Here is a 27500-nt window from a genome sequence, read left to right as displayed (position 1 = left end):
AACCTCAAGAATCTGTTCGTATGTTGCACAAACAAAGACTCGGAAATACACAGTTACAAATAATGACATATTTAAATATTAGTTCAATTGTAAAGTTTATTTTAAATTAACTTTATTGTTTAAGTTTTAGTGTTTTAATTTTCACTGGAGTTTACTTAAATTTAGTATATTTCAACAAATAGGCTACTAATTTAGCAATTAATTTAACTAAAATACTAAAACTCAAATCAAAGCCTTTGTAATTTTTAGTGTTTCTGTTTGTGTATTTCAGTGTTAGTTTTAGTCATTTTAGTATTTAAACATGTTTATTTAATTTAGTCGCTAAAGCAACATTTGGTTAAGTTTTTCAAGTTATTTTAATAGTTTTTCATCTAATATTTGTATTTTATTTTTATTTGTTTCAGATTTATTTCAATCACTTTTTCTAGTTGTGGTTTTAGTAACCGTACCAACAGTATGTAATTAATTTGGTGTCATTACGAAACTAGAACTAAAAGAAGATTACAAAACTAAACTATTTGGATGCATGAGATTTTTTTTTTATTTTGTTTCTGTATAAGAATTCAGAGAAAATTGTTTTTAATTATCAAGTCAATAATGCACAATGCAATGACAGGTTTAATTTTGTTTTTTTAAATAGGTGTTATTATTATTATTTTAAAATTACTACGTTTTTATTTATTTTATTTTTAGCTTTTGTACGTTTAGCACTTCAAATCAAAAATATTTATTTCAGTTAGATATGTTTTTCATCTAATATTTATATATATTTTTTTATTTTATTTCACTCACCAAAACTTTTTTTAGTTTTAGTAACAATAACAACAATCTGTCATTTATGCTGATTTAAATAATAAACGTATTATCAACTAATTCTTATCTAATATGAGTGAAAAAACTAGAAAACTTACAAAAACTAAAAGAAAGTTACAAAACTAAATATTTGAATGCATAATGAGTTTTTTTGCATCAGAATTTAAAGAAAGCTCTGTTTAATTAATATGTGACATTTATTTTTAAATGTAATAGTTTCAGAACAGGAGTGAAATATGACTTGGAGAGGTTTTGAGAGATGAGTAATGATGTCAGTTAAACAGAGGCGTGAATGAGAGTTTGACTAATAACAGAAGCATTCTTATCATCTCTCTCTCTCTCTCTCTCTCTGTGTCTCTCTCTCTCTCTCTCTCTCTCTCTGTGTCTCTCTCTCTCTCTCTCTCTCTCTCTCTCTGTGTCTCTCTCTCTTATCCAAACAGATTTCTACCAAGCCAAGAAGAGAGTTGTGGCCACACCCCGCAAATCAGGACAATAACACACACACACACTCACACACACACTCAGGATCGCCAGTGTGTCTCGTCTGGACTCTTGTTCTCACAGGAGGAACACTGACACACAAAAACTGACGCAAACCACCGCTTGTTCTCACCAGATCTTCTGTTTTTCTACGCCATCATCTACCTTCATCCTCTCTTGAACTCTAATCAGTCATTCATAGCATTGTTCCGTCGCGCTGTTGGGTCCGTGCGGGTGTCATGGACCGAACGCGAAGAAACACGCAACAGACTGTTCCAGAACTTATTTTCCATCTTCTATCATGTTTTTTGAATGTTATTCATTAATAGGAAATTGTTTCTGTCATTTCCTCTTCCTGTTTATGTTTGCATGTCAACGGTTAACATTTATACAAATTTCCATTTAAGAAAATGCGTTAAAATCCTTTTTAAATTGACTAGGTTTTGTGTGGAGGAGGTGAAAAGATTCTGGAAACATGTCAGAATTCGTCTCTCAGCGGGACCACAAAATTATAACGAAAGAGTTTCATTACGAACAATACGACAGGTTATAAAACACTGCTTTTTCAGTGTCCATGTATACAAATGTATTGCTTTTATTGCACAATACTTGTAGCTAATTTTAAAACCTAACATTTGGTGCCAAATGTTTTTTTGTTTTGTTTTTTAACATATAGAAGTTATTTATAATTCTAACCCTTCTAAGTATGTTCTCGCACAACTATGCAATTACGTTTTTAGAACGTAAAATTGTTGGCAAACACTTGGCGTCGTTTGTGAAACACGAGCAGAATGAATTATCTACAAATTCTTTGTAAATTGCTTATGAATGTTTTACACAGAAATTAGTTCTGCTTGCGTTCTGTGAACGCCGCCGTTGCAACTACAGCATATTTACAAACACTCTCAGTTTTACTTGTAGTCACGGAAATACAAGTAACGTTTGTTTGAAATAAACGTAATCACAGATACGAACGCTTTCTGCATTCGTTAATTGAGATGCTGGATACATTCAGTTTCTTAAGTTTTGCATTCCAGCAAACGTTTATTGAATCTGTTCTTGCTTTGTGATTGTCTCATATCCTGATAGGCTACTTGTAGATTTCTGCGACCTGTCTGTAAATATCCTGTTAATATCCGGATTATCCGCCGTCGATGGAAAATTGCACTTATTATTTTGAGTAGTGTAGCTTGCACATGTCTGTTATTGTTAAAGAGCTCAAAATATATGCTGTATTTATTTTACGGATAAATATTGTATTGTAGATTGACATGTAATTGTTCTTGTAATAAAGCTGTTTATAAAGAAATGGTGATTCTATACAAAACATGCATTTTGTGCTAAGACTACCCACCTAACAGAACGTTTTCAGAACGTTCTTGCAAGGTTCTCTCAAAGTTATGAACAAACGTTCTTATAGTAGCGTTTGTTCAACGTTATCTGGTCGTTAATAACATTCTTAAAATGTTAGCACAAAAACACATCATTTGTGGAACCGTTTCTGAAACATTGGTTGGATATTCGTCTAACATTTTTTGTTTCAGAACGTTGAGAGAACATTCAAATTCAATGTTCACATAATTTTGCGAAATGATAAAATGGAATGTTCTCTTGACATTTGAGTAACCAAGAAAAAACGTAAAAAAAAAACAATGGATGTTTCGAATGTTCATAGAACATCAGAAATAATATTTTCAGGACTTAATGGGAACGTTACCAAATTGTTTTTAGAACATATTTTTGTTAGTTTGGTACATCTGGGTTTGGGTTTCTGCTAGTGTGTTACTAATGTAGTGCTAATCGACCCTTTCTCTGGACTGGTAAGTGAATCGAGTAAATAAAGCTAACGTGTTATGTTAAAAGTCGATGCGAAACTGAATTTTACTTCCATCATGTGATGTCCAATAACCTGTATTTAAAAATAAATTAATATAAAATTTAACGCTTTTTCTTTATTGCTGTTTATTGAATGGCATTAAATTACTGCATTAATTTGCTAGTTTTAGGAAACAAAGACTTCATAGATATCCAACTATTAGTTACCATTTTTAAGGTTAAGGTTGCTTGGGTAACGCCAGTTGTAAAGGATGCGGGGCAAGTTCTGAATTTGAATTTTGTCTTCAGAAAAACAATTGTTCACAATCAGTCCAGGGATATTCAGTTAAATAAATAAATTCAATAAATTTAGAAATTTCATGTTGTCGTTTGCGTATTTTAAACGTTTATTTTTGCATTGTACTGCATTTCTGTTTCCCATTTGTTAACTTGAGCACAGAGGGACGAATCAACCTTATTGTAATCGACCAAATGCCGGAGAAGTCATTTGTATCCTTTAAAGCAAAATATTCTTTTAAATAAGAAATGCGTAACCTCAGTTGCGCGTCACGCGCATGTAGCTCGTGTTTATGTGCGTAGCACACCTTCAGCAATAGTGACCCAGTTGTTATGAAGCGTATGAAGCAGTTGCTATGAGACTGACGTCAGCGTTTCCCATCAGCCCCTCTGTCTGTTGGGGGAATGCCCCCCCCCCCACCACACACACACACACACACGCATATCCCTTAAAAATGTGTTTCTCACTGTGAAAACACACACACACACACACACATGCATATCCCTTAAAAATGTGTTTCTCACTGTGAAAACACACACACACACACACACACTCCAAATGTGCTCTCATGAACACACAATGAAAACAAACACACACACATACACAGACAGTTTAAGATGAGTGTGTGTGTGTGTGTGTGTGTGTGTGTGTGTGTGTGTGTGTGTGTAAACGCTGCAGTGTGTGTGTGACGCATGCTCCGCTGAACCCCCCTCCCCCTCTGCTCATCTGCTCCTCAGCCTCGTCGAAACACTCAGACAAACACACGGCCGGAGAGACGAGAAAGAAGCCTGAGATACAGGCGAGACAAAGATGAGAAACACGAAACCGCAGCCGATTTTGACTCTAGCGTGAACCATGACAGACAGGAGCGAGAGATAGACAGCTAGAGGAGGAGAGGTGAACAGACAGAGAGAGAGACAGACGGGAGGGATATGGCCCTCTTACACGTCTCTGCAGTCAAGCTGCACGCCCTGGACTGAAGACCATGGTAATTTATCACAAATTAATCTTCTGTTCCTGCCTTTTACCATCCATCCATCCATCGTCACCCATCTGTCTCTCTCTCACGCGCTGTTCTGCATGTCAGAAGTCAGCTGCGGTTTTTTCTCATGTGTTTAACTCGTCCACTGTCATCTGACACACATCCCTGATTTACGCTGCATGCATGCGTGTGTGTGTTGGCTGTCTCCCATCGCTCAGCTCCAACCTACTTTCTAAATGCGTCCATCAGCGGCCTGTAGTTCACACACACATGCGCATGCTCTCGGCAGGTGACATGACTCAGATTCACATGCGTTAAAAGATGCATGGACTACGCTAACCTTTAGAAGAGCCCTGCTGCGTGTGCGTGCATGTGTATGTAACACAACAAACCTGGTCTCAGAGAAACACGCATACTATGTGTGCAGGTTGCATGCATGCCAAGATGCATGGCCTCGTGAAACCCTGCAGTGTCAGTGTGACTCTAAACACACATGCAGACCATGCATCTTTTTTAATGCATGTGTGCATTTTGTCATGCAGGCGAAACGCATTCTCTTATGCATGCACAGTTGAGGTATTGCAGGTTGAAAACTTGCTGCCACTTAGTATCGTGTATGCGTGACATTCATTCATCCAGCGTGTTTTGGGAGTGAATTGCGACGTTGCATTTTATGAATGATTAATTTCAGATACAGTGTGCTGTCTATCCTGCACTGAAGACATGCACTTACTGTTTCAGATTGCTTATATATTTAGTGTGATGTTGTGTAAGTAGCGATATCTTCAGAACTAAAGTGGGTCACGCTGTGTCTCTCTCACTCTGAGCGTGAGTTTTTGTTCAGCTTGTAAACAGACGTGACCACTCGCTCGTGCAGCTGCTGCGCAAATAACAGAGGTGTTAAATAGTGTGGTTTCATGTCTCATGTTTCTGATAGCATGACAGCGCCACTCAGTGCTTGATTTCATGTTGTGCATGCAGCTGGATAAAAGCGAAGTGTCCACTCTGAGTCTGCCGCCCTCCGTGAGCCATGGCGGGTCAGACGGGAACATCAGCGTGGAGGCAGGGTCAGACGGGGCATGCGGCGAGGTCCAGAGAACACGAGTGGCACTGGAACACCTGCAGCAGAAGATCCTGAAGATCACCGAACAGATCCGCGTGGAACAGGAGGCCCGTGACGATAATGTGGCCGAGTATCTCAAACTGGCCCACAATGCAGACAAGCAGCAGGCGTCGCGCATCAAACAGGTGTTTGAGAAGAAGAACCAGAAGTCTGCGCAGACTATTGCACACTTGCACAAGAAGCTCGAGCACTATCACAAGAAACTTAAAGAAATCGAGCAGGTAATTTCACACGCATGCAGGTTTTTCTAGAGCAGGGATAGGCAACGTCGGTCCTGGATTGCCACTGTCCTGCAGAGTTTAGCTCCAAACAAGCACACCTGAAAAAGATAATCTGCTAATCCTGCGTCCCAATGTTCATACTATCCATCCTATATAGTATGTGAGATTAGAATAATTGTGTCCCAAGGCATAGTATGTTAAAAAGAGTATGCCAAAAGCATCTGGATGGTCTACTCAGGGGCACCATAAAGGGGGGAAGATTAGAATGATTCCAAGGGCCCGGCGTTAAAGGGGGCCCCCCCTAGGGGGGAACGCGATTTCTACCGGAGGGAACCCCGGAACGCGATTTTTACCAAGGGGGCCCCTGAGTAAATATACTGTTCAGGGGCCTACAAACCATAGCAGCGCCCCTGGGTCTATTTGAAGTGTGAATCTATTGCACTTTGGCAAAGAATTCGGTCCAGAACTACAAACATGAATAAAATGCATTAGAAAACTACAAACATGTGCGCGATCGACAGTTAGGTAGAGAGGTTTAGAAAAAGGTTACTAGTTACTAATAATCAACATTTAACCTGGTAAAAAAAAAATATATATTTAATGTTATCTGCTATATTTCATCTGCAACAGCAATGTGAACTTTTATAAACGTTAAATTTTAAATGCATCATTATGAAGAAAATATAAGCAGAGTTCTCTGCATGAAACACCCGCAGCTGCTTCTTTTCTCTCTAATACGGTAGGAAGTTAACTGAAATGAAATGTGGAGGACGTTAACAGTGACAAGATGACTGACAGGCCAGTTTACAGCGACAGGGTGCGTGTAACAGGTGCGACAGAGCTGTCTGGTAAAGACGCAGTTGTGTGACGTGATAGTATGTCCCAAAGCTTGTCTACTGTTCTACTACACACTCAGAAGTGTGTTCTTGTTCTTTATCAAAAGAGTACACACTGTAAGGGCATAGTATAAGTAGGCACATTGGGACGCAGCATAAGGCAGTAGGGGTTAGTAATACTCTATCAATACACAGATGCCAAGTATCGTTTTCTTATTATACTAATGGTAGAATAATAAGATCCGTTTCTATACAGTCCACTAGATGGTGGTGTTGAGTTTTTTTCTGGTGAGGTTACCGTCAGCATGCAGTAAGTTAGTAAAATAAAGATGGCGGCATCGCGAAAAGTTATCAGGAAAGCCGCGTTTATAGGTCCGTGTTTAAATCGGATGTAAGACCATGTTTTATTAATTTTAAATTTAACAGTAATTTGATTACACTTTATTTTGATAGTCCACTTTAGACACTCTACTAACTACAAGTAACTTTGTAACTACATGTCAACTAATTCTCATTAATTTGCAGTTACATGTCCACTAACTCTCAGAGTAGACTGTTAGGGTAGGTTTAGGGTTAGTAGAGTAAGTTGACATATACCTGCAAAGTTTCTCAACATATGTTATATGTTGTGGACCCATTAAAATAAAGTGTTAAAAGATATTAAGCAGACAGTCTACTAATACTCTAATGACTACTAGTTGACATGTAGTTGCAAAGTTACTTACTGTTAGTAGAATGTCTGAAGTGGACTATAGAAATAAAGTGTTACCAGTAATTTACTCTCAATACCAGTAATTCTACTTTTACTTACTGTAATAGCACAGCAGTGCATACCTGTTTACATTGAATTAAGGTGGACTAGACTAGACTGTAATACAAATAACAGATCAAACTAAAAACAGGTTTTCATGAATGTGTTGGTCAGTTTGTCTGCTTGACAATCGCTTTTTGCACTGCAGCAATAAAATTGAAGTGAGATGAACAAACCGAGAATGTTTCTTTATAGTTAAAAGAGATGTTGCCAAAGTTTTCCTTTGGGGACATAATTTGAAGTTGAAAAAAGGTAATAAATTGCAATAAAAATCATGATAATATTGTATCGTGACACAAGTATTGTGATAATATCATATCGTGGGGCCTCTGGTGATTCGCACCTCTAACAGGCAGGTCAGTTTTTTTCAGGGTTGGAGCTAAACTCTGTAGGACATCGGCACTCCAGGACCGATGCTGCCTATCCCTGTTCTGGAGTAATGATGTCTATTCCCTGTTCTGCAGAATGGTCCTGCGCGACAGCCCAAAGACGTCTTCAGGGACATGCAGCAGGGGCTGAAGGATGTAGGTGCCAATGTTCGAGCGGGAATCAGCGGTTTCGGAGGTGGAGTAGTGGTAGGTGTCAAGGGTGGAGTCTCGGCCCTCACACACACCGCCGTCGTCTCGAAACCCCGAGAGTTCGCCAGTCTCATCCGCAACAAGTTTGGTAGCGCCGACAACATCGCCCACCTAAAGGACACTTTGGAGGATGGGCACACGGAGGAGACACCCAGAGCTCTGAGTGGCAGCGCCACGCTGGTCTCTAGCCCCAAATACGGCAGCGACGACGAGTGCTCCAGCGCAACTTCCGGGTCGGCGGGTGGAAGCAACTCCGGCGGGGCGGGAGCGGCAATGGGCAGCCCGCGACTGGACGGACATCATCACCACCATCATCACCACCACTCGTCGTCTTCCTCTTGGGATGCCCTGCTGGAAGGCCTGCAGGAGATCAAAGTTAGTCAGGTGCATATGGAGGACGGCATCGAGGACATGAAAGCGCAGCTGCAAAGCGACTACAGCTACATGACCCAGTGCTTGCAGGAGGAGCGATACAGGTAAGACTGCAGCACCTACAGCAAATCCAACACTCTCTGGAGTCGGATCTTCAGGCATTAGGGCTCTATGATTTCCGTGATGCGTTTTACTACCCAAACACTGAAGCGTGGTGATGCTCGCGGTGTTTTCATCTTCTGCCGCCTAAATATATGAGTACATGAACACATGAACATCATCTCTACAACTGCTCTGAGAATCACGTCATGAGCATTTTATCATTTCTTTTGAGAAAAACTATCGTCATATATAAACAGAGAAACTTAAAGGTCTTCACAGCAACCCGTCAAAATAAAAGATTGGTTTAACTTGAAGAACCGGTGATAGAAATATCACTTAATGTAATGACAGTACAAATAATAGCAATTTAATTATTTTAAAACATTATTTAAAAAAAAAAAATATTTACCAGAAAATTATTTAGCAGAAAAATGTGAATACCCAACAGTATTTCTTTTGAATACCCAACAGTATTTTAATCAAATATTTTTATTAAAAATAAAAATATTTATTTTTAATAAAAAAAGAAAAAAAATCAATTAATTAGAGATGTTTTTTATTATTAATATTTAATGAAACCTTTAAACCGAAATCCAGAAAATTAATGGAAATCAGAATTTGGTAAAAATAAAGCTGTATTTGAGAAAAAATTAAACATTTCATAGGGCATAGGGGTATTAAACATTTCATAAACGTTTAACAAACTGCTGTTTAATATTGTAAGTTTCATGATTTCATTTAGACATGCTTTTTTATTAATAACATGTAATTTAACCATTAAAACAGTGTCTAGAAAATTTTAAATGAAAAAATAACGGAATTTAGGAAAAAAATAATTCCATAGGGCCCTAAGGCATGTCTTGTCTCGTTCCTCCAGATATGAGCGTCTGGAAGAGCAACTCAATGACTTGACGGAACTCCATCAGAACGAGATGAGCAATCTGAAGCAGGAGCTGGCCAGCATGGAGGAGAAGGTGGCGTACCAGTCGTACGAGAGAGCGCGAGACATCCAGGTGACCACCAATAACCAAGAGTGCGCAAATGTGCAAGTTTCCAACCTTAAAAATCAAGGGTGTCCAATCCTGCTCCTGGAGGGCCACTGTCCTGCAGAGTTTAGCTTTCAATGCAAATTAAAAACACCTGAAGCAGCTAATCACAAGCTAAGTTACAATTCAAAGTTATGCGCAAAATTGTAATATTGCATAAAACATTTGCAACTAAAGCACCATTTCCTTCCAGTGAGCTGAAGAGAAAAGAAAGGTAACCCATCTGAATTATATATCAATCTCATAGTAGCCTACCAAAATGTCATTATTAGTAGAAGTGAAATCTTATTGTAGCCTTCAAATCTGGGTACTGTCCTACGTTTTAAAATCACTTACAGAGGAAGTTTGGTCCCATCAGGCTAACGTGACAGTCATGGCGCTGAAAGCTTTTCTTTTAATTTAGTTTTCACTCGCGATCTTCTAACATCATTACAACACACATTACATTACATATTTCTTGGCACACTCGTTTTATGTGTATTTGGCGCCACCTATTTTTGTGGGTGTATTATTGACATGTCAAAGTCTAGACCCTGAATACAAGACGACAGTGTTTTTTCAGATGTATATCCAAGAAAAAAAACATTGTCTTCAGGTCAATAGAGTAATAGACGCAGACTGTAACGGAACTAACTTTACTCTGTGCTGACGCAATTTCAGATTTTTGTGAAAAAGGTGTAAAAAAGTGTAATTGGACACTCCTGATAAAAACGATGAATTCCGATGACTTTGGGCACTCCAGAGAAACTCCTAAGTGTTATAACCAGGTGTGTCTCAGTCGTACTGGAAACTGAAGCTGCGGGCTCTTTGATCGCCCCCTGGTGGCTGGCTGCAGTACAGCTCATAAACCCCGCCCTCTCCATGTAAACGACTTGAGTCATAACAAAAAAATTAATTACACTTCCAATACAATTTTCCAAAAATATGATTTTGGTTATTTAAGGTAGTTGTTATCACGCTGATATATGTTCACAATTGTTCGTTTTTGTGGCAAGTTTGATTTTAGCTAGTAATTTGATGCTATAAAAACGGGATGTGTCGTTATGGTTGATTCTGCGGCTCCACCTCATGACTCTACTGCGCAGACTCGGGCTCCAAATGACATCATTTACTCACGATGGCAGCGGCCAGACTGAGATGTTTTGGCTTCACTTTTCTATAGTGGAAGGAAGCGGAGACGCGTCGTCCATCTTTTTTTACAGTCTATGGTTACAACCCAAGTGTGTGTGTGTGTGTGTTTGCCCGCAGGAAGCAGTAGAGTCCTGCCTCACCCGCATTACCAAACTGGAGCTGCAGCAGCAACAGCAGCAGGTGGTGCAGCTGGAGGGCGTGGAGAACGCTAATGCCCGAGCTCTGCTGGGAAAACTCATCAACGTCATCCTGGCCCTGATGGCGGTACTGCTGGTGTTCGTCTCCACCATTGCCAACTTCATCACGCCCCTCATGAAGACGCGTGCCCGGGTTGGCGCCACCCTTGCCCTTGCGCTCTTCCTGGTCACACTGTGGAAACACTGGGATTGGCTTGAGCTTTTCCTGTTGCCCAGCTGAAAAACATGAACAAAATACACGTCCAGAACTTAAACTCTAACTCTAACCAGAAGTGGGTGAGACCTTTAAGGACGTACAAGAAAGATCCATCCATGGCTTCAGTGAGGAGATACGTGGCCTGAAGATGGTGCCGTCTAAATCGCAGGCCATGGCTCTACATTTCCTGTCTTTTCCTTCTGAATGAGTTTCTTTTAGGGCTGCGCGATTAATAAGGAAACGCATCTTGTCAGTAAAGCTGGTTCTGTGATTAGTAGTAAATCTCCATCACGTGCTTTTAGATGGAGCAGCATTTACTACACAGAGCTGTAGTTCACTGACAAGCTACGCAAAAAAATCATGAAATTGAACGTTTGCTATAATAACATCTGTTTGCGTAGCTTCTCAGTGAACTACGGCTCTGTGTAGTAAATGCTGCTCCTTCTGAAAATACCACGTTTAATAACATGTTTTTAACTCCAAACTCACTTCATAACGTCAGTCGAGTGTTTGAAATAAATCCTTCTGTGAGATGATGTGGCTTCTTGCACAGAATAAGACACGCACACATATTTCATGATATTCTAAGCAGTGATAAAGGCATTGCATTATTATATACTTTATTATAAGTAAAATTATAATAAGAAGAACTCAGATAAAGCATATATTGTCGTAGTCGTGTGTTTATTAGTCACGTTGTATCAATGAAAGCAGTTAAATCTGTTCATTCAGCTAGCTCTATAGGGATCTCCTGGGTTTCTTCTGAGTTTCTCTGGTCTTCAGATGCAGATTTACTGCTGATCACAGAACCGTGCTTCACTGACAAGATGACCGCATGATTATCACAGCTTTCGCCTAATCGCAATTTCTTTCCTTTTTTTTGACCACTAAGCTCCTTTTTGCTTTAACTAATGAATGTTAAAACTGGTTCTTAGAGCGGACACAAGAAATAAGTCCAGAGGATGGTCTTCTGCTGATGCATGGCTTTAATACCGTCACATTCCCGATCCAAACATCTTCATGACTAAAGGAACTCTTTCATGTTGACACCGAAACGGTCTCAAATGTGTTGCGTTTAGTTTGTTTTGTCTCTGTGGATCTCAGCGTCTGTTATACCTCGTTATGGAGGAGAAGGAAACTTTGTCATTTTACTTTGTGTATCGTTAAGTGATATTTGACACAGGGCAGAAACGTAACGTCAGTAGTCAAGAATCAATGCTACATCTGTCATCAGAACATTTTGTAAACACAGTAATAGTGTAACACTCACTGTTAGCATGATCATATTTCTCATGTTTCTACCCGTTTGCTGAATCACAACACCACTGTATTCTTAGTAAATACATTTGCAAATATAGACTATGATTTGTTTTCTGTTTTATAATTTTGGTGAACATATTTTTTTGCATCGGTGCGACCATCTTTAGCTGTAATCCAGATGCTGATTTTAATCCAGATCAAGTTCATTAATCCCAGGATGGATTAGAGTCACCTGCTTCCGGCTCAAAATCATGAGACAGATGATCTTTAATTTATACAGCATGCTTTGTTTATGAAATAGCCTCTTTTCACTAAAACAGGTTAATGTTTGTCATCCTGCTCTATAAATCAGCAGATGTGATGTGGTTTATCGGTCACGAATCAATCTGATCGGTTCCCTGCTGGATCGATATGTTAAAAACTGCTTAAGGGCGCCACCTGGCGTTCAGATGGAGGTTTTACACACTTTATTATCTTCCTGATGATGGAAAACAGCTTCCTTTAATTAACATTATGCAAATTAGATCTGACAAACTGTGCGTGGAAAAGAGAAACGAGGACAGAATGGCTAATATCAGATGTTATGCGTAGAGATAAGCACTTTAATATTGTTTATACACCGTTCATTTGATATTTAGTCTTATTTAAGACTTACCTTAACGGATATCATGGATAAACTGCCCTTAGTCGCGTGCACGGACCGTTTCAGCCTGAGGGAATTTAAATGCTAAAATGGCGCGAGATTTCGTAACGGTAAGTTTCCGTTTGAGTGGCTGGTTTAAAAGTTATTTAACCAAAAAAGATTTAACAAAGACTAATTTGAACAAGTGTTCCCTGACAACTACAACCAGCACTTCTGAAGAACTAGCCTGGGTTTGACACATGGTGCCAGGGTGTTAATGCAATATTAATACTGGCAGATTGTTCTGTTAGACAGCAGAACTGTGTTTGTGAAATAATGCATTTAATTTAAATGCAAGTTAATTCCATGTATAAATCATTTTAACCCTCTTATATAACCCCCTGGGGTCTTTAGTCACTCTAGTAAAAATCAAACAAAAAAAAATACATTTTACATTTTGAAATTTAAAAAATCGTAGCTTCTTTGGAATGGTATGAAATAGGTATGTGAACACACAAAAATTGAGGGGATGATTTCAACATGATAAAAAAAAGTCACACTCATGGTCTTCGTGGTCAAAAATGGCCGCCATGGGAAATGGGCAAAAAATAAAAAAATCCAGAACGATGCCAAAAAAAATGCACAGCAATGAAGGGGGTAAACTCTAAACCAGGGTTCCTCAGATCTTTCCCTGGAGGGCCAATCTGCTGCAGAGTTTAGCCCCAACCCTGATCAAACTCACCTGTGATTCTCTAATGATCCTGAAGACTCTGATTAGCAGCTCAGGTGTGTTTGATTAGGGTTAGAGCTAAACTCTGCAGGAATGAGCCAGATTTCAGGATCCCTGCTCGAAAACATCTACCCCCGGTTTCACAAACGAGGCTTAAGCCTAGCCCTAGACTAAAATATAAATCTGAGCCATTTCAACTGAAATAAACTTGCTCTGACTGATCTTTAAACATATCAGTGCCTTTGTTTTGTCTTTAGATGCACACCAGTAAAGTTATTTTTCTAAGGCACGTTTATAAAAATAGCTTAAATGACCTAATTGAACAATGGCCTAATCCTGGTTTAGTCTAAGCCCTGTTTGTGAAACCAGGCTAAATTAACACACCCACTCACACATTTAAATCCACAACCTAATAAAAGTAAACAATTATGTCTACAAACAACTAGGGAATTCACAAACCTCTCTATAGAGTCCTATACAGGTTACACCATAAAATTACGTTTTTGTTTTTTTCCTTGCTCTCATCAGGTGCTAATCTGCCTTCACAAATTAGATTTTATGGGCCTAGTCTCTATTTTAATATGAAATACTGCATTACATGATTTTTTTACTATTTTCAATGAAAAAAAAAGATAAATATTAATTAGTACCAAAAAATTCTCAAAATACAAAAATAAAAATATTATTGAACAAAAAGATTTTAGGTTGATTAATATTGGGAGGGGGGTGTCATCCAAATCCTTCGATCTATTATATTTTAAGTACTTCCTGAAATTTTGTTAACACTTCAATAATTTATCAGCATGTTTACATGTTCAGTTCTCAGTTAACATTACATGGAAATAAACAAATATTCCATTATTTGTTTCATATTAGCTTATCAACTCACGAAACCCAGTTTTGCCAAACCTCTTAAAACCAAGAACGTGCAGATGTAAATGGATTAAGTTTAAATACTTGAGTTAATTTAAATATTCTTTTAAAGTAACACGTGCATTTAAACACAAATATTCTATGTGTTGACTATCAGCATGTATTCTAATTACACAAGATTAATGGTTTCAAAAACCTGTTTGTCTATATACCTGTCGGTCAGCAATGATGTGCATCAAATATAAAGACGACGGTAACTCAGGGATTCATGATTTGTTTTTATTCACTATCATCAGGAAGATCCCACAAGATCTATAAAGTCGATAACAGGTGCTCTCACGATACAGGACAAAGGTCAAGGGTCAGAGGTCAGCAGTCACACCCTTCCACACACAAACACGCGCACACACACACACACACACACACACACACACAACTAGACATTCAGCGTCATAAGATTGTTCGGTCATTTACCACTGATGTAAATGAAGAGGCTTTCTGTTTTCCTGAATTTCATCCCGATTAGAAAGAGAGTAGAAAACAGTCGCAGTATCAAAGGTGAAGAATTCCTGATTCAGAGTGTGTGATGATCATATTGCTGTCGCATTTCTCTCCAGGATGAGTGTCCATCTGTCTCTCTCGCCGACAGCGGAGGGGCTGATCTGTGTGTGTCCCTGCTGTTCTGGACCCTGCAGGTGAGTGTAGTTTGGTCCTGAATGCCCTGGGTAAAGTGTGACTGTGCCAGCAGAGACCAGTCAATCTCTGAGTCTCACGGCTGATGTCAGGAACAGACCTCCAATGAGAGACAGAGAGAAACAGGTAGAGAGAGAAGAGAGCGAGAGACAGACAGGTCTAAGAGGAGCGCTGCGTGTAGAACAGGATGTAGGCCTGAGTGCTGCACACTTCCTCCACACTGCACACGTTCATCTCCGAGTCGTTACAGTGAACCCAGAAACCTGCGACACAAACACTTTTACTGTGGCAAACCATGCATAACGTGGTACATCGGCATGCACCAACAAAACAGTCTAAAATTGACCTACAGTAATGCATTCCTTTATTCAATTCAAGTTTTTGTATTGCGCTCTTCACGATACAAATAGTTGCAAAGCAGCTTTACAGAAAATGAAGTTTCTACATTATATTTAGGAGTAGGTTAAGAATCATGCAGTTAGTTGCAAATTAAACGTAATCAAACAGACGGTGAACACTTAACTGCAATGATTATATGTCGCGATTAAACGTTGCAATTAAGCAAAGTAGTTCTTTTACTAGTTACTTAAAAAAAAAAAAAAAAAAGTAATCTAATTACTAGGGCTGTCAGTTTAACATGTTAACTTAATTAGTTAGTTATGAAAAAAATAACGCAATTAAAATATTTGAACACAGTTAACACACTGGCCCCGCCCCAGACCTGTATGTTATCTTACATTTCATTGACTTGACAAATATGATGCAGGGCAACAACTCCATAAATGCAGTTATGCCCTAAAATTCAAGATATTTTATCAAAATATATAAAAAATTAGTTTGTGTCTTGTATATCATATGATAAGCGATATCACACAAGCAGCGAGAGCAGTATCACACAAGTGCTGTTTGTCCCAAATGGAAATGTGATTTTATACAACAGTTCAGTAAATAAGAAGTTAATATTGTGTTATATTATAAACACAATATTTTCTGTTTTTACTCAGTTTTGCCACCAAAAATATTACCTATAAAGCCACAGCAGAATTGTAGCGTGTCTCCGAGCAACACAGTGATGTTTAGTTTCTGAATGAATCTGCGTTTTGAACGAATCGTGTGAATCAATGATTCAAAGCCCCATTCACAGAGAGAGCAGTTTACTAAATTCAAGAATGAATCAGCTGTTTAAACGAATCAAATATATTTACATAACTTGTATTAATTGTAATGCATTATCCCCAACACTAGCTATGTTTCTTTCACCCTGTTTTTATGCACACTTTAAAGTATCACATCAGAAGCGAGTGATAGAAGTCAAATAAAAATCCCCTAATTTGCTAAAAGTTTTTGCGCTCGCTTGATGTTTGTGCGAAAAAGGGTTAATGCGAATAACGGGAGATGAAAAAAAGTAATTCCTCCATGCGCATGTAATTGCCTCCCAAAATTGTCGTACACGAATGCATTTCCAAACAGCAGGCATCCGCCTTCGAAAGCAATGACCGCATTTATTGTGTTTCTTCTGCTCACTATGAGGCGCAAGTCCTTTTATTATATAAAAAACAAATATTATATTGAGTGGCTTCTTTTTTTTTTTTTGTGACATTTAGTGCCAGTTTGTCAGGAAGTGACGATTTTGTTCTATTTGACTCGTTGGGTGGAAATGGTTCTTATTCGCAAATGTTTTATGCTATATTCCAATTTTTGCACACAAGTTAAATTTGCAACTTTGGATGGAAACCCGGCTACTGACTTTGAGTACTAGTGGCTAAGACTGCAGCCTGATAACTTTGGAGTAAACAATGGAAAGTGTTGCTTCTACTGCCAAAACATGCATAAAGTAAAACTTGCATTTGTCTGTAGCAAATGCATTGCAAGAGATTTGAAGCATGCAGGCTGCTTGCTTAAACCGAGGGTTGTGTTCGCACCAATTGTGAGCGGTCTGCATGAAGCAGATTGAGGTGCAGTTCGCTAGTCGGGAACCGTGACTCACCTCCTTCAGTGTTATAACAGTAGGCCGTGTAGTGCCCTGAGCCAAAGCCTTTCCCATGATGCATTACTACAGCAGATAGGTCATAGGTGTAGGCTTCTCTCTGCGGCGTCGGAGCAGCGTCCGAGCAGCAGTATGGTTGTATATTCAGGACCTGATCAAAAGCCACATGAACGCCGATCTTCTCCCTGTGATTCCGACCGGACCACCTGGACAAGTGTGGATGGAATCGTTAGCATGAGGTTCAAACCAAGGGTGTCCAATCCTAGAGGACCAATGTCCTGCAAAGTTTAGCTCCGACCAGTTTCTAGTCTGAAGTCCTTGGTTTAGTTTAGGTGTGTTTGGAGCTGAACTCTGCAGGAACAAGTTTGGACGATCCTGGTTCCAACTAATGAACACGTCAAGGTAAAACATGGGAGGTGTTCTGACTGACCGGAAGCGTTTGAGGTGTAGCCGCAGCACCTGAGGTAAACGGCAGATGAGTAACTGCTTACAAGCCTTCGAAAGAGACAGGGGCTTATGGGACGATTTACGGTGCTTTCCTGAAAATGCAGAACATTTAGATAAATGCATTAACAACTTTGTGATATCTGTAAGAAAGGTGCAACTTACTGTTGCAGAAGTTGCAGGCGTAAATGCAGCCCTCCAAAGCCTCCGTCTCTGTGAACTTGGCGAGCATCTCTGACAGCGAGCAGCTCCGTTGACACGCCGCTGTGCTGGGCTTCTCCATACGGTGGTATCGTTCTGGGAACTCCAGAGACAAATCCCAGAACGGCTCCACCGTGTTTGACTTGCACTTGCAGGACAGACACGTTACCTGCAGGTTCAGTTCAGAAACATTGATTATCGCAGATAATTCACTCAATGATTTAGTCCTTAATGCATTTATTCAATCAATTCAAAATGAAACCTCTAAACCAAACACAATCCTGGAGCCCTTCAACACTGCACATTTTGCACGTCATCCCAGGTTTATAAACCTTTGTTCTTTCAGACTAGGGATGTCACGAGAACCGATACTACAGTACCAAGTCAGTATAAACATTTTAAATTCCTGCTGTTACTTGTTTTTCTTTAGTAGCGCAAGTACCAATGGTACCAAAGGTAGCGACTAGCGAGGCTGCAATTCTCCCAGAACTGACGGGGGCAGGCAGAGCATACGCCTGGAAGTGTTTCAGTCGGTCCTCGAAAAAACCCGCCTACAAGCACACAGAAGAACTACACATGGAAGATGGCGACGATAAATGAACATGATTGCGTGAGATTTAAATGAGTGCACATGATCACACACACACATAACTGTCTGACAGCTACAGCTTGTTCATTCGTTGTGTATCCGTCCGCGGATTATCCTTATTAACATTATCGGCTAATATTACTGGTTTAAATTGTTTATGTTAATGGTTTTAAAAAATATTTTCAGCCTGCCAGTATGTCAGTGAATTTAAACTAATGCTTGCATTCAAAGTAAAGGTGTGTGTGTGTGTGTGTGTGTATTATTTTGAAGGCCAAGTGCCACTAATGTTTTTGTAATGTTAAATACTGTAAAGGACTTAATGTTTAAGCATTATTATTATTTTTTACTGTGGTTTCGACTTGGTATAGAGTATTGTGTACTTTTAGTGGTATCGATACCGACTAATAGATTTTTGGTACCGTGACATCCCCATTTCAGATTAATTTAATCAGAGTTATATTTAAAAACGTCCTGGCTTTTCCAAGCGTTATAATGGCAGTGAATGGGGGGGTTGAGATTTTGAAGCCAAAAAAAGTGCATCCGTTCATCATAAAAAAAGTGCCTCACATGGCTTCGGGGGTGAATAAAGGCCTCCTGTATTTAAATTTTTGTAAGAAAACTATCCATATTTAAAACATTATAAACCGTAATCTCTAGTTTATGCTAACTGTCGTACGCACATTCACAATAGAATGCCTTTCCGGCGGATGACGTAGGATGTTGGCTTAGCTTAAACTCTGGTGAGAAGTGACGAACGCGGAAGCGCCAAGGAGAGCGCAAAACAAAACACTACACTGGTCACAAATTAGAGGTACAAAACGATAAAGAAAAATGTTGGAGGATTTCGATATAAGCCAACAGGAGACTAGTTTTCCTTTGCTCCTGTAAACATACGTTGGTTCTCATGAGACTAGCATATTCTCACTGGAGTTTATGCTATGCCGAGGTTCTACGTCATCCCCTGGAACGGCGTTCTATTGTGAAACACGCGTATGACAGCTGAAGCTAGAAATTAAAAAAAAGTTTTAAAACAAAAATCGCATCAATTCACTACAGGAGGCCTTTATTCACCCCCCGGAGACGTGTGAGGCACTTTTTACTATGGATGGATGCGTTTTATTGGACTCTTTTTGGATTATTGAAAGATCAATAATCCAAAAAAGCTTGGAAGAGCCAGGACGTTTTTAAATACATTTTTGCATGAACTATCCCTTTAATTTACTAGTGTTGGGAGATTTCCAGGAACAAGTCTGGGAACCACGCGTCAAACCAGGTAAGTTGCATGTCACCTGGCTGAGCAGCTGTCCGTGGAAGATAGTGTTGAGCACTTTGAGGACTTGTTTGGACAGTTTCCGCTGTGTGATCGGAATCAGGAAGTGTTTCCTGGGTCCGTCTGACTCCAGTTCCTGCTGGACTTTGTCCAGAAGCTCACACAAGAACTCTTGCGCGTCCTGCTGGTCGTAGCCGCGGAACGCCGGGATCAGGTTCCACACGGAGTGCAGCATGGCAAACGGAGACACCAGCGACCACCGACCCGACCACATGACCCTGAAGAGCGTGTGCAGCTCATGACACAATGACATCTGCTGCCGAGCCGAGGACCGCGGCTCTTTCGGTTGCACCAGTTCTGCCGAGCTCAGGCTGGGCGGGACATTCTGTTTGCTAAAGGCGCCTCCGCTCGTCCTCCCCATGCGGCCCAGCGCAGTGAGGGCTCCTTGCGATTGGTTGGTTTTAGCGAGCAGCTCCTCTGTCTCGCAGAGGTCCAGCGTGAGGAAACACTCCCTGAACTTCTGCAAGTGACTCAGCACCTGGAGAATGGAGTTCATGTAACACGTGTTCCCGAGGTTGCGCAATCCCGTGACTCCAGGCGCGAGCTTCCTGCGGCGCGACAACTGCGAAGCACGATATCTGTGCTTGTTGGACAGCGACAGCAGGGACTGTTTGGGAGCCGAAGGGAGTCGTTCTGGAGGATCACGGAACTTCCGAGGAATAAGTGTGAGTGTCAGACGAGGAGCCTGGGTGAGAAGCCGCGCACTTTTCCTCGGCGGCACATTGGCTAGTTCGCCCATCAGCCGCTTCTTGACTTCTCTGCGTTGCCGTCGCTTTTCCTCTCGCTCTTGCTCCTGTTTCTCCTCACGCTTCCGGTGTTGCTCCTGCTGTCGGCTCCTCCAATGGCACAAGGCACCTTGAAGGAGAGTTTTCCGTCTGTGCCACAACGCCGTCTGCATAGCGCCGTCCCGCGCAACCTCGCAAACTCGAAGTCTGCCATCGGACGCAGACGAACGCAGGGAGCGCTGACCAGGGCTGCGGACAGTGGATAGCGCCCCACGAAGGAGCTTCAAGTCGCCCTCGACATTATCGTTCAACACGTAATCGCCGCACGCGAAACAGAAGACGTCCAGTTCACGTACGTCCATGGCTAGCGGGTGCTGCGTCGTCTGATAGTGACTCAGGGAGTGTTCTTCCATGTAGCGGCCGCACGCCACATGAGCGCACTTCAGACAAGCCCATACGGACTCCGTGGTGCCGCAGTCAACGCAACGCCACATCTGCGGGTTGAGGATGGAGTGGCCCTGGCCCAAACGGAACCGTACCACATGCTTACAGCGATCCATGTCTCCCAACACGCATGAGCACTTTGAGTCAGGAACCACACGCCATGACCGCACTCATCCTAAGGACAAGATAACGTAATGTTTGTAAGTTATCATTTTAAGTAAGTAACGCATTACTGCTGACAAAGATGACTGAAAACATGCATGTCTCAATAGGCGCTTTCGCACCGCATAGTTGTAGGAACTTAGTTATTTTTCTGGTTGCATTTAGGAACTCTGAAGTGTCCCACAGCGACGTCTTTATTTGCGGCGTTTACAAACATCAACAACTAGGGCTGGGACAATAAATCGATGTATCGTGGATCAAGTAATTGCTCTGCATCCATTCTGGGATTATCAGAATGCAAAGCGATTCTCTCTTGAATAGATTCTGAGCTTAGTTTTTAACAGCAGATGGCGCTGCATGCTTTAGAAACAGGTTGAAGCGAATTACAAGGGTGTTCAAGTACAAGTACATTTAACCACTTACATGACTCACAAGGGCTCTTCTTCATGAGAATTTGAGTATGTGGTTAAAAAGTAGCCTAGAGTGCCATCTACTGTTAAAAACTAAGCTCAGAATCGATTCCAGTGAGAATCGCGATGCATTCCAATAATCTCAGAATCGATCCACGAATCAACAGCCGGTGAATGGACGATGCGGTGATCGGAGCGGTTTCTGTTGTGCGCCGTGGGTTTCGTGATAACGGAGATGGAATGCAAACGCACAATATAAGCATTTGAAAGAGCACGAAAATCTGACTAACTTGCAGCTACATATCATCAAGGCTTAGAAAAAACCACAAGGCTGCAGAGAACAGGTAAATGCCGTTATTTTCGGTGTTCTTCATGTTTGTGGAGTAAATATTTATGGCTTTTTAAAAATGCCGGGTAGCCAGTGTTTTGTAAGCATTTGGCCAATTGGCGTACACTTATGTCACTGGTAACGTTAGTTCCTATTAGGGCTGCACGATATATATATCGCATGCGATTGTCATGCGCATCTCTGTGCTGGGATTAGTAGTAAATCTCCAGCACCTGTTTTTAAATGGAGCGGTATTTAATACACAGAGCCGTAGATCACAGACAAGCTACACAATATCACGTTCAATATCGCAGGCGATTCATCTGCGATTCTGAGCACGACTTTTGTCGATGATCTACGACTAGCCCTAGTTCCTATAGAACTGTGTTAGACCCTGCTCTGAAGAAGGAGCTCATTTAGTTCCTCCAAACGGAGCTCCTGGAACTAAATGCGTTCCTGTGGTATGAACACGCCGAAAAGTGGAAACTTCCGCCAATAGTTCTAGAAACTATGAAAAGGTTCCTCCGTGCGAAAGTGCCCAATGTTTTAAGCAGTATTACTCACTGTGAGAAACGGCGAGCTCCAGCATCAGCATCCTGCCGCTGTACAGATTAAAACACTTCATCATGCAGAATCAAAACTGTGGATGAAAACGCGTTATTTACTAAACTTGAACAAACAAATCGTGCCATTAAATGGTTCCATTCTGATTTTAAACAGTGTGGTGCTTTATATGATTAAGTGTGTGTATGCATATGTGACAGCTGTGTTTGTGACTATATAGTGTAATGAATGACTGATTGTATATTTTATTAGTATTTGAGTGTGTCTCACAATGCAGTGTGTGTACACTTATGAGTGTGTGTGTTGTGTTTCTCTGTCTGTGTGTGTGTGTGTGTGTGTGTGTGTGTGTGTGCTAACCCGCTAGCGCTACTCACAGAACAAAAGACGCTCCGCCGGGAGACACGCGGAATTCGCGGCAGCGGCGGATCCGGTAGGTTCCGTTACCGGCGCTCGATCGGTGTGTTTGCGTGCGTGTTTATACCGGCGCGAGAGATCCGTTACTTTAAACCCGCTGAACAAAAACCAGCAAGAGCCGCAGCCACGGAATAAACTCACACCGCAAAGCCACCGATCGGCTCTGAAATAACGGCGCCGCGGCGCGAGTCCTGCACGAGACAGCCGGTGAAACGCGTTTGCAGAGATAAATGACGGTTAATGTTTGCGCGGGGTTTTTTTACACTCTCTTTGAGCTGTTATTTACCGCCATCATCCGCACGCGCGAGCTGTCACCATTTTCGGCTCAACCGAACCCGCCCAGCGCCGGCGTCACTGTGCGCTGATTGGCCGAGGAGCGATCAGTCGTACGACGACCGTGTTCTGATTGGTCGAGACGGCGGTCGGTAGCGCAGTGGAGCCGGTCTCTCATTGGTTGTGGAGGCGTCTGTCAGGTTTTAAAGCTCCAGAGGCGGGGTCAGATGAGCAGATTAACCTTGTCCAGGATTTATTTATTTTTTACATTTAAGATTATTTTTATGAGCAAGGGCATATAAAATGAACACAGATTATATGGTTTCCCAAAAGCGGAAAAGATAAACAAATAAGCGTAAACAGGTTGAACACCTATGTATGCAGTTGGTGAAGTATACGGTATGCCTACCCAGCATGCTTTGCAACTGTGGTCTAGAGTTTTATCCGACCACTTGATAAGATTGTAAAATTGTAAAATGGGGAACTCCTAGATTTCCTGTAATATCGCATGTTGTGTTGTTGAGCCGAATAGTAGCTGATGTGTGTCGTAGATGCGCAGAAGTCTATGGTGTTGAACTGAATGAGTGGAGCTGGTTAATTGCTGTGATTTGGCTGATGCTAATTTAAGATCATGTGTAATATAAGACTGAATGCATGTGGCTCGGCATTCACCCACATTGTGTTCTGCTCATGCATATTCAAATGAATGGGTCTTTTCTAGCCAATCATCTGCTCTGCTTTTGCTAAATGCAAATGTGGTGTTTCTGTACAAACACCAGTGCATAGACGCCTTGATATACTGAAAGCTAAATACATTTATTTTAAATGTGTTCGTTTTGGTGGCTGCTCGCCAGTGCAAACTTTCAGAGAACATTTCCTACCAGCTGATATACATATTTTAGTGATGGAGTATTTTTAATATGATTCTGTTTTGAAGTATTCAAAACCCACTGGCGACCCCTGCTGGTCAGGAGGAAGCTACGAGATCCGGTACAAACACGCATAATGACGCATGTTACAAGACAAATGACACGTGACAATGACAACTCTAGTACATTAAGGGTCATCTAAATTGTAGTGCTCGTTTGTGTGTTTTTGAGAGTTAATCTGACCAATTAGAGACAAATAATAATAAAAAAAGAATCACTCTATTTTTCCATTATACACATTATTAAACAGCTTCAAGATCAGATAAACCCGTATATTAGATTGGAAACTAAAAAGGTTTTAAAGCTTTGAGAAGCATCTCTACCTCGACACTGATTCAGGGTTATTATCATTTACTAAAACCATAAAAAAAAAAGGATTTGACAAATGCTAACTGATATAATTAGTTTTTTTTTACCGTTACATTTTATTTTAGCTAGTTGCCAAGGCAACATTTTTCATGAAAATAAAATCTAATTCAAAATATTAATACAAAATATAATAGTATTTTAATTACATTTAGTCATTTAGCAGACGCTTTTATCCAAATAAAGCAATCAAAATCAACAAAAGAGCAACGATACGCAAGTGCTATGACAAGCGTTTTAAAAATATATAATAAAGAAAAAAGAATAGAGCAAGATTGTGTTAGAGGCCTTTTTTAAGAAAACAAGCAGTTAGTAAATGAATAAAGTGCAAGTATAAAAGGGGCAAGACTAAAAAAGAAGAGAGAATAGAATTAGAATAGAGCGTGCTAGAGTTAGAGGGTCAAATAAAGATGGAAGAGATGTGTTTTTAGCCGATTCTGGAAGATTGAGTCATTCCACCAGGAGGGAACAGTTCATGTAAAAGTCTGTGAAAGTGATTTTAATGACACTAAAACTACACCACACTGATTTTGTGTTGATAAAATTATTACAAATCAAAATAAACAGTTTATTTCAGAAGTATAAACACAGAAAACAAGCATCCAGAGCCACACAAAGGCAGGAACGGATGCTTTATGTCATACTCAAACAGTCATGTGTGAAATGTTCTGGTGGCTTGTATAAAGTTCTGTCAGAGACTCTGAAGATGGCTGTGGTTTGCGAGGGTCGAGCTCAGATCTCAGCGGACGCCGCTGCCCGGAAGCACCTGCTGTTTGCGCACTTTGCCGAAGAGCTCCAGGTACTGGCTCATGGTGTCCATGCAGTCCACCGGCACGTACAGACCATCGGCTTTATTAGTGAACACCGCCGGCAGCTCGGGCGCGTTTGAGCCCAGAAAGCTCTGCATGAACTCCTTCACCAGGTTCCAGCAGTCTCCGGGAATCACGCAGGCGCAGTACTCCACCTGCAGACACACAACCACCATCACCATGCGTCTCTGAACACGGTTAGTCACAGAAAACAACGGCTCTCATTCACTAACACTGCGTGAGTTATTCATTCATTGGTGGGAACGCTGAGAAAAAACTAAACTTTCTTGTTTCTAGTCAAAATATCTAAAAATAATTTAATTTAAGATGCATTTACTAGATCAGCAAAATGATGTAAGATATTTAGTCTGGTTTCCAGGAGGAAATAAATAAATTAAGTGCATTTTGCTTAAAATTATCTGGAAATTACTCTTAAAACAAGATTATTTGACTTTCCCCACTGGCAGATAATTTAATTTATTTAAAGCAAAATGCTTAATTTAGTTTTTTCCTCCTGGAAACCAGACTAAATATCTTACATCATTTTGCTGATCTAGAAAATGCATCTTAAATTAAATTATTTTTAGATATTTTGACTAGTGCTGATCGCGATTAGTCGCATTCAAAATAAGTTTTTGTTTACATAATATGTGTGTGTGCTGTGTATATTTATTATTTATATATAAATACACACATTTATATTTCAGAAAAATATGATGTTTATATATTAAATATATTTTTATATAAATTATATGAATATAAGTATATACTTGTAAATATTTTCAAAATATATACTGTATGTGTTTGTATTTATATATACATAATAATATGTGACCATGGAGCACAAAACCAGTCATAAGTGTACATTTTTTTTAAATTAAGATTTATGCATCATCTGAAATATAATCAATATTAGTCTGAGATACAACTATTAGAAAATCTGGAATCTGAGGGAGCAAAAAAATCTAAATATTGAGAAAATCTCCTTTAAAGTTGTTCAAATGAAGTTCTTAGCAATGCATATTACTAATCAAAAATGAAGTTTTGATATATTTACGGTAGGAAATTTACTAAATATCTTGATGGAACATGATCTTAATATCCTAATGATTTTTGTCATAAAAGAGAAATGTATAATTTTGATCCATACAATGTATTGTTGGCTATTGCTACAGATATACCTGTGTTACTCATGACTGCTTTTGTGCTGCAGGGTCTCATATATTATGTAAACAAAAACTTTTATTTACTAAAATACTAAATAAATTTGTACAAAAGTTACCAACTATTTTTTTTTTCTGTGAAAAGTAGGCACACGGTGAACGAGTCCCACTGAACGCATTCAGACCTCGACTGAAATCCCTCTGGCGCTGGAGCTCATGGCAACGGTGCCGATCTTCACCAGGAAGTCGCAGTAACGATAACGCGTGCCGCGAGACTCCACTTTATGTCCTTTGGCGTTCTGGAAGTGACTCTTGAGTTTGACCATCAGGACGTCGAAGTTGGCGTCGGCGGTGAGGCCCGGGCCTCCCTCGAACAGAGCCATGCAGCTCAGCGGCGTCTCCGAGTTATGCATCACGTACAGCAGCTTCGACGGCTGGCCTGCAACACATCCAGAAGCAGTGACCTTCTGCTTTCCATGGCAACATGTGACCACCACCACATAAAAAACAGTCATAAGGGTTCATTTTGTGAAATGGGTGCAAAAAAAATCTAAATATTGAGAAAATCTCCTTTAAAGTTGTTCAAATCAAGTTCTTAGCAATGCATATTACTAATCAAAAATGAAGTTTTGATATACAGTGCCCTCCAAAAGTATTGGAACAGTGAGGCCAATTCCTTTATTTTTGCTGTAGACTGAAAACATTTGGGTTTGACATCAAAAGATGAATATGAGATGAGAGATTAATATTTCAGCTTTTATTTACAGGTATTTTCATCTGGATCTGATACACAACTTAGAAGATAGCACCTTTTGTTAGAACCCACACATTTTTCATGTTACCAGAAGTATTGGAACAGATAGAATTAACAGATTCAAGTGAAAAAGACTTAATATTTAGTTGCAGATCCTTTGCTTTCAATAACTGCATGAAGCCTGAGACCCATTGACATCACCAAACTTTAGCATTCTTCTTTTGTGATGCTTTTCCAGGCTTTCACCGCAGTCTCTTTCAGTTTTGGGGGGTTACTCCCTTCAGTCTCTTCTTTAGCAGGTAAAATGCATCCTCTACAGGGTTTAAGTGTGGAGATGGACTTGGCCAGTCTAAAACCTTCCACTTCCTGCCTCTGATGAACTCCTGTGTTGTTTTGGCACTATGTTTTGGGTCATTATCTTGCTGCATG

The 27500-nt window shown here is 40.3% G+C and overlaps 4 protein-coding genes across 7 annotated transcripts in view; 2 read left to right on the top strand and 2 right to left on the bottom strand.

The window, feature by feature from the left end:
* The window catches only part of cdkn1a (cyclin dependent kinase inhibitor 1A), a 4617-nt gene extending 2022 nt beyond the window's left edge, over positions 1-2595 (top strand). Inside the window, exon 3 of the mRNA XM_079412946.1 lies at positions 1254-2595. Within this exon, the coding sequence (XP_079269072.1) occupies positions 1254-1309 (56 nt within the window). The 3' untranslated portion in view covers positions 1310-2595. The remainder of the gene's footprint in view (positions 1-1253) is intronic.
* Positions 2596-4059: 1464 nt separating this feature from the next.
* Positions 4060-12361, top strand: LOC306867381 (transmembrane and coiled-coil domains protein 2-like). The gene is made up of 5 exons (XM_079412999.1): positions 4060-4394; positions 5370-5732; positions 7844-8433; positions 9309-9444; positions 10726-12361. The coding sequence occupies exons 1-5, from the start codon at positions 4392-4394 to the stop codon at positions 11023-11025; spliced, it is 1392 nt and encodes a 463-aa protein (XP_079269125.1). The 5' UTR covers positions 4060-4391; the 3' UTR covers positions 11026-12361.
* Positions 12362-14745: 2384 nt separating this feature from the next.
* LOC306867630 (ubiquitin carboxyl-terminal hydrolase 49-like) lies at positions 14746-23148 on the bottom strand. 4 transcript variants are annotated; one of them, XM_079413405.1, is made up of 7 exons: positions 23064-23148; positions 22364-22439; positions 19690-21074; positions 17776-17980; positions 17597-17705; positions 17167-17372; positions 14746-15442 (listed from the first exon to the last, which is right to left on the bottom strand). In XM_079413405.1, the coding sequence occupies exons 3-7, from the start codon at positions 21013-21015 to the stop codon at positions 15339-15341; spliced, it is 1950 nt and encodes a 649-aa protein (XP_079269531.1). In that variant the 5' UTR covers positions 21016-21074; positions 22364-22439; positions 23064-23148; the 3' UTR covers positions 14746-15338. The 4 variants fall into 4 exon arrangements, with proteins under 4 accessions (XP_079269531.1, XP_079269530.1, XP_079269532.1 ...); XM_079413404.1 differs by having other exon boundaries at positions 22738-23133; XM_079413406.1 differs by having other exon boundaries at positions 22364-22401; positions 22738-23114.
* Positions 23149-23955: 807 nt separating this feature from the next.
* med20 (mediator complex subunit 20) overlaps positions 23956-27500 on the bottom strand; it is a 5871-nt gene continuing 2326 nt past the window's right edge. Inside the window, exons 3-4 of the mRNA XM_079413408.1 lie at positions 26503-26756; positions 23956-25309 (exon numbers count right to left, since the gene is read on the bottom strand). Coding sequence (XP_079269534.1) covers positions 25085-25309; positions 26503-26756 — 479 coding nt within the window. The 3' untranslated portion in view covers positions 23956-25084. The remainder of the gene's footprint in view (positions 25310-26502; positions 26757-27500) is intronic.

The sequence above is a fragment of the Barbus barbus genome (genome assembly GCF_936440315.1).
Source record: "Barbus barbus genome assembly, chromosome: 49".
In the NCBI taxonomy this organism is placed as follows: Eukaryota; Metazoa; Chordata; class Actinopteri; order Cypriniformes; family Cyprinidae; genus Barbus; species Barbus barbus.
The sequence above is the reverse complement of the archived record's forward strand: the minus strand, read 5'-3'. Positions and strand labels throughout refer to the sequence as shown.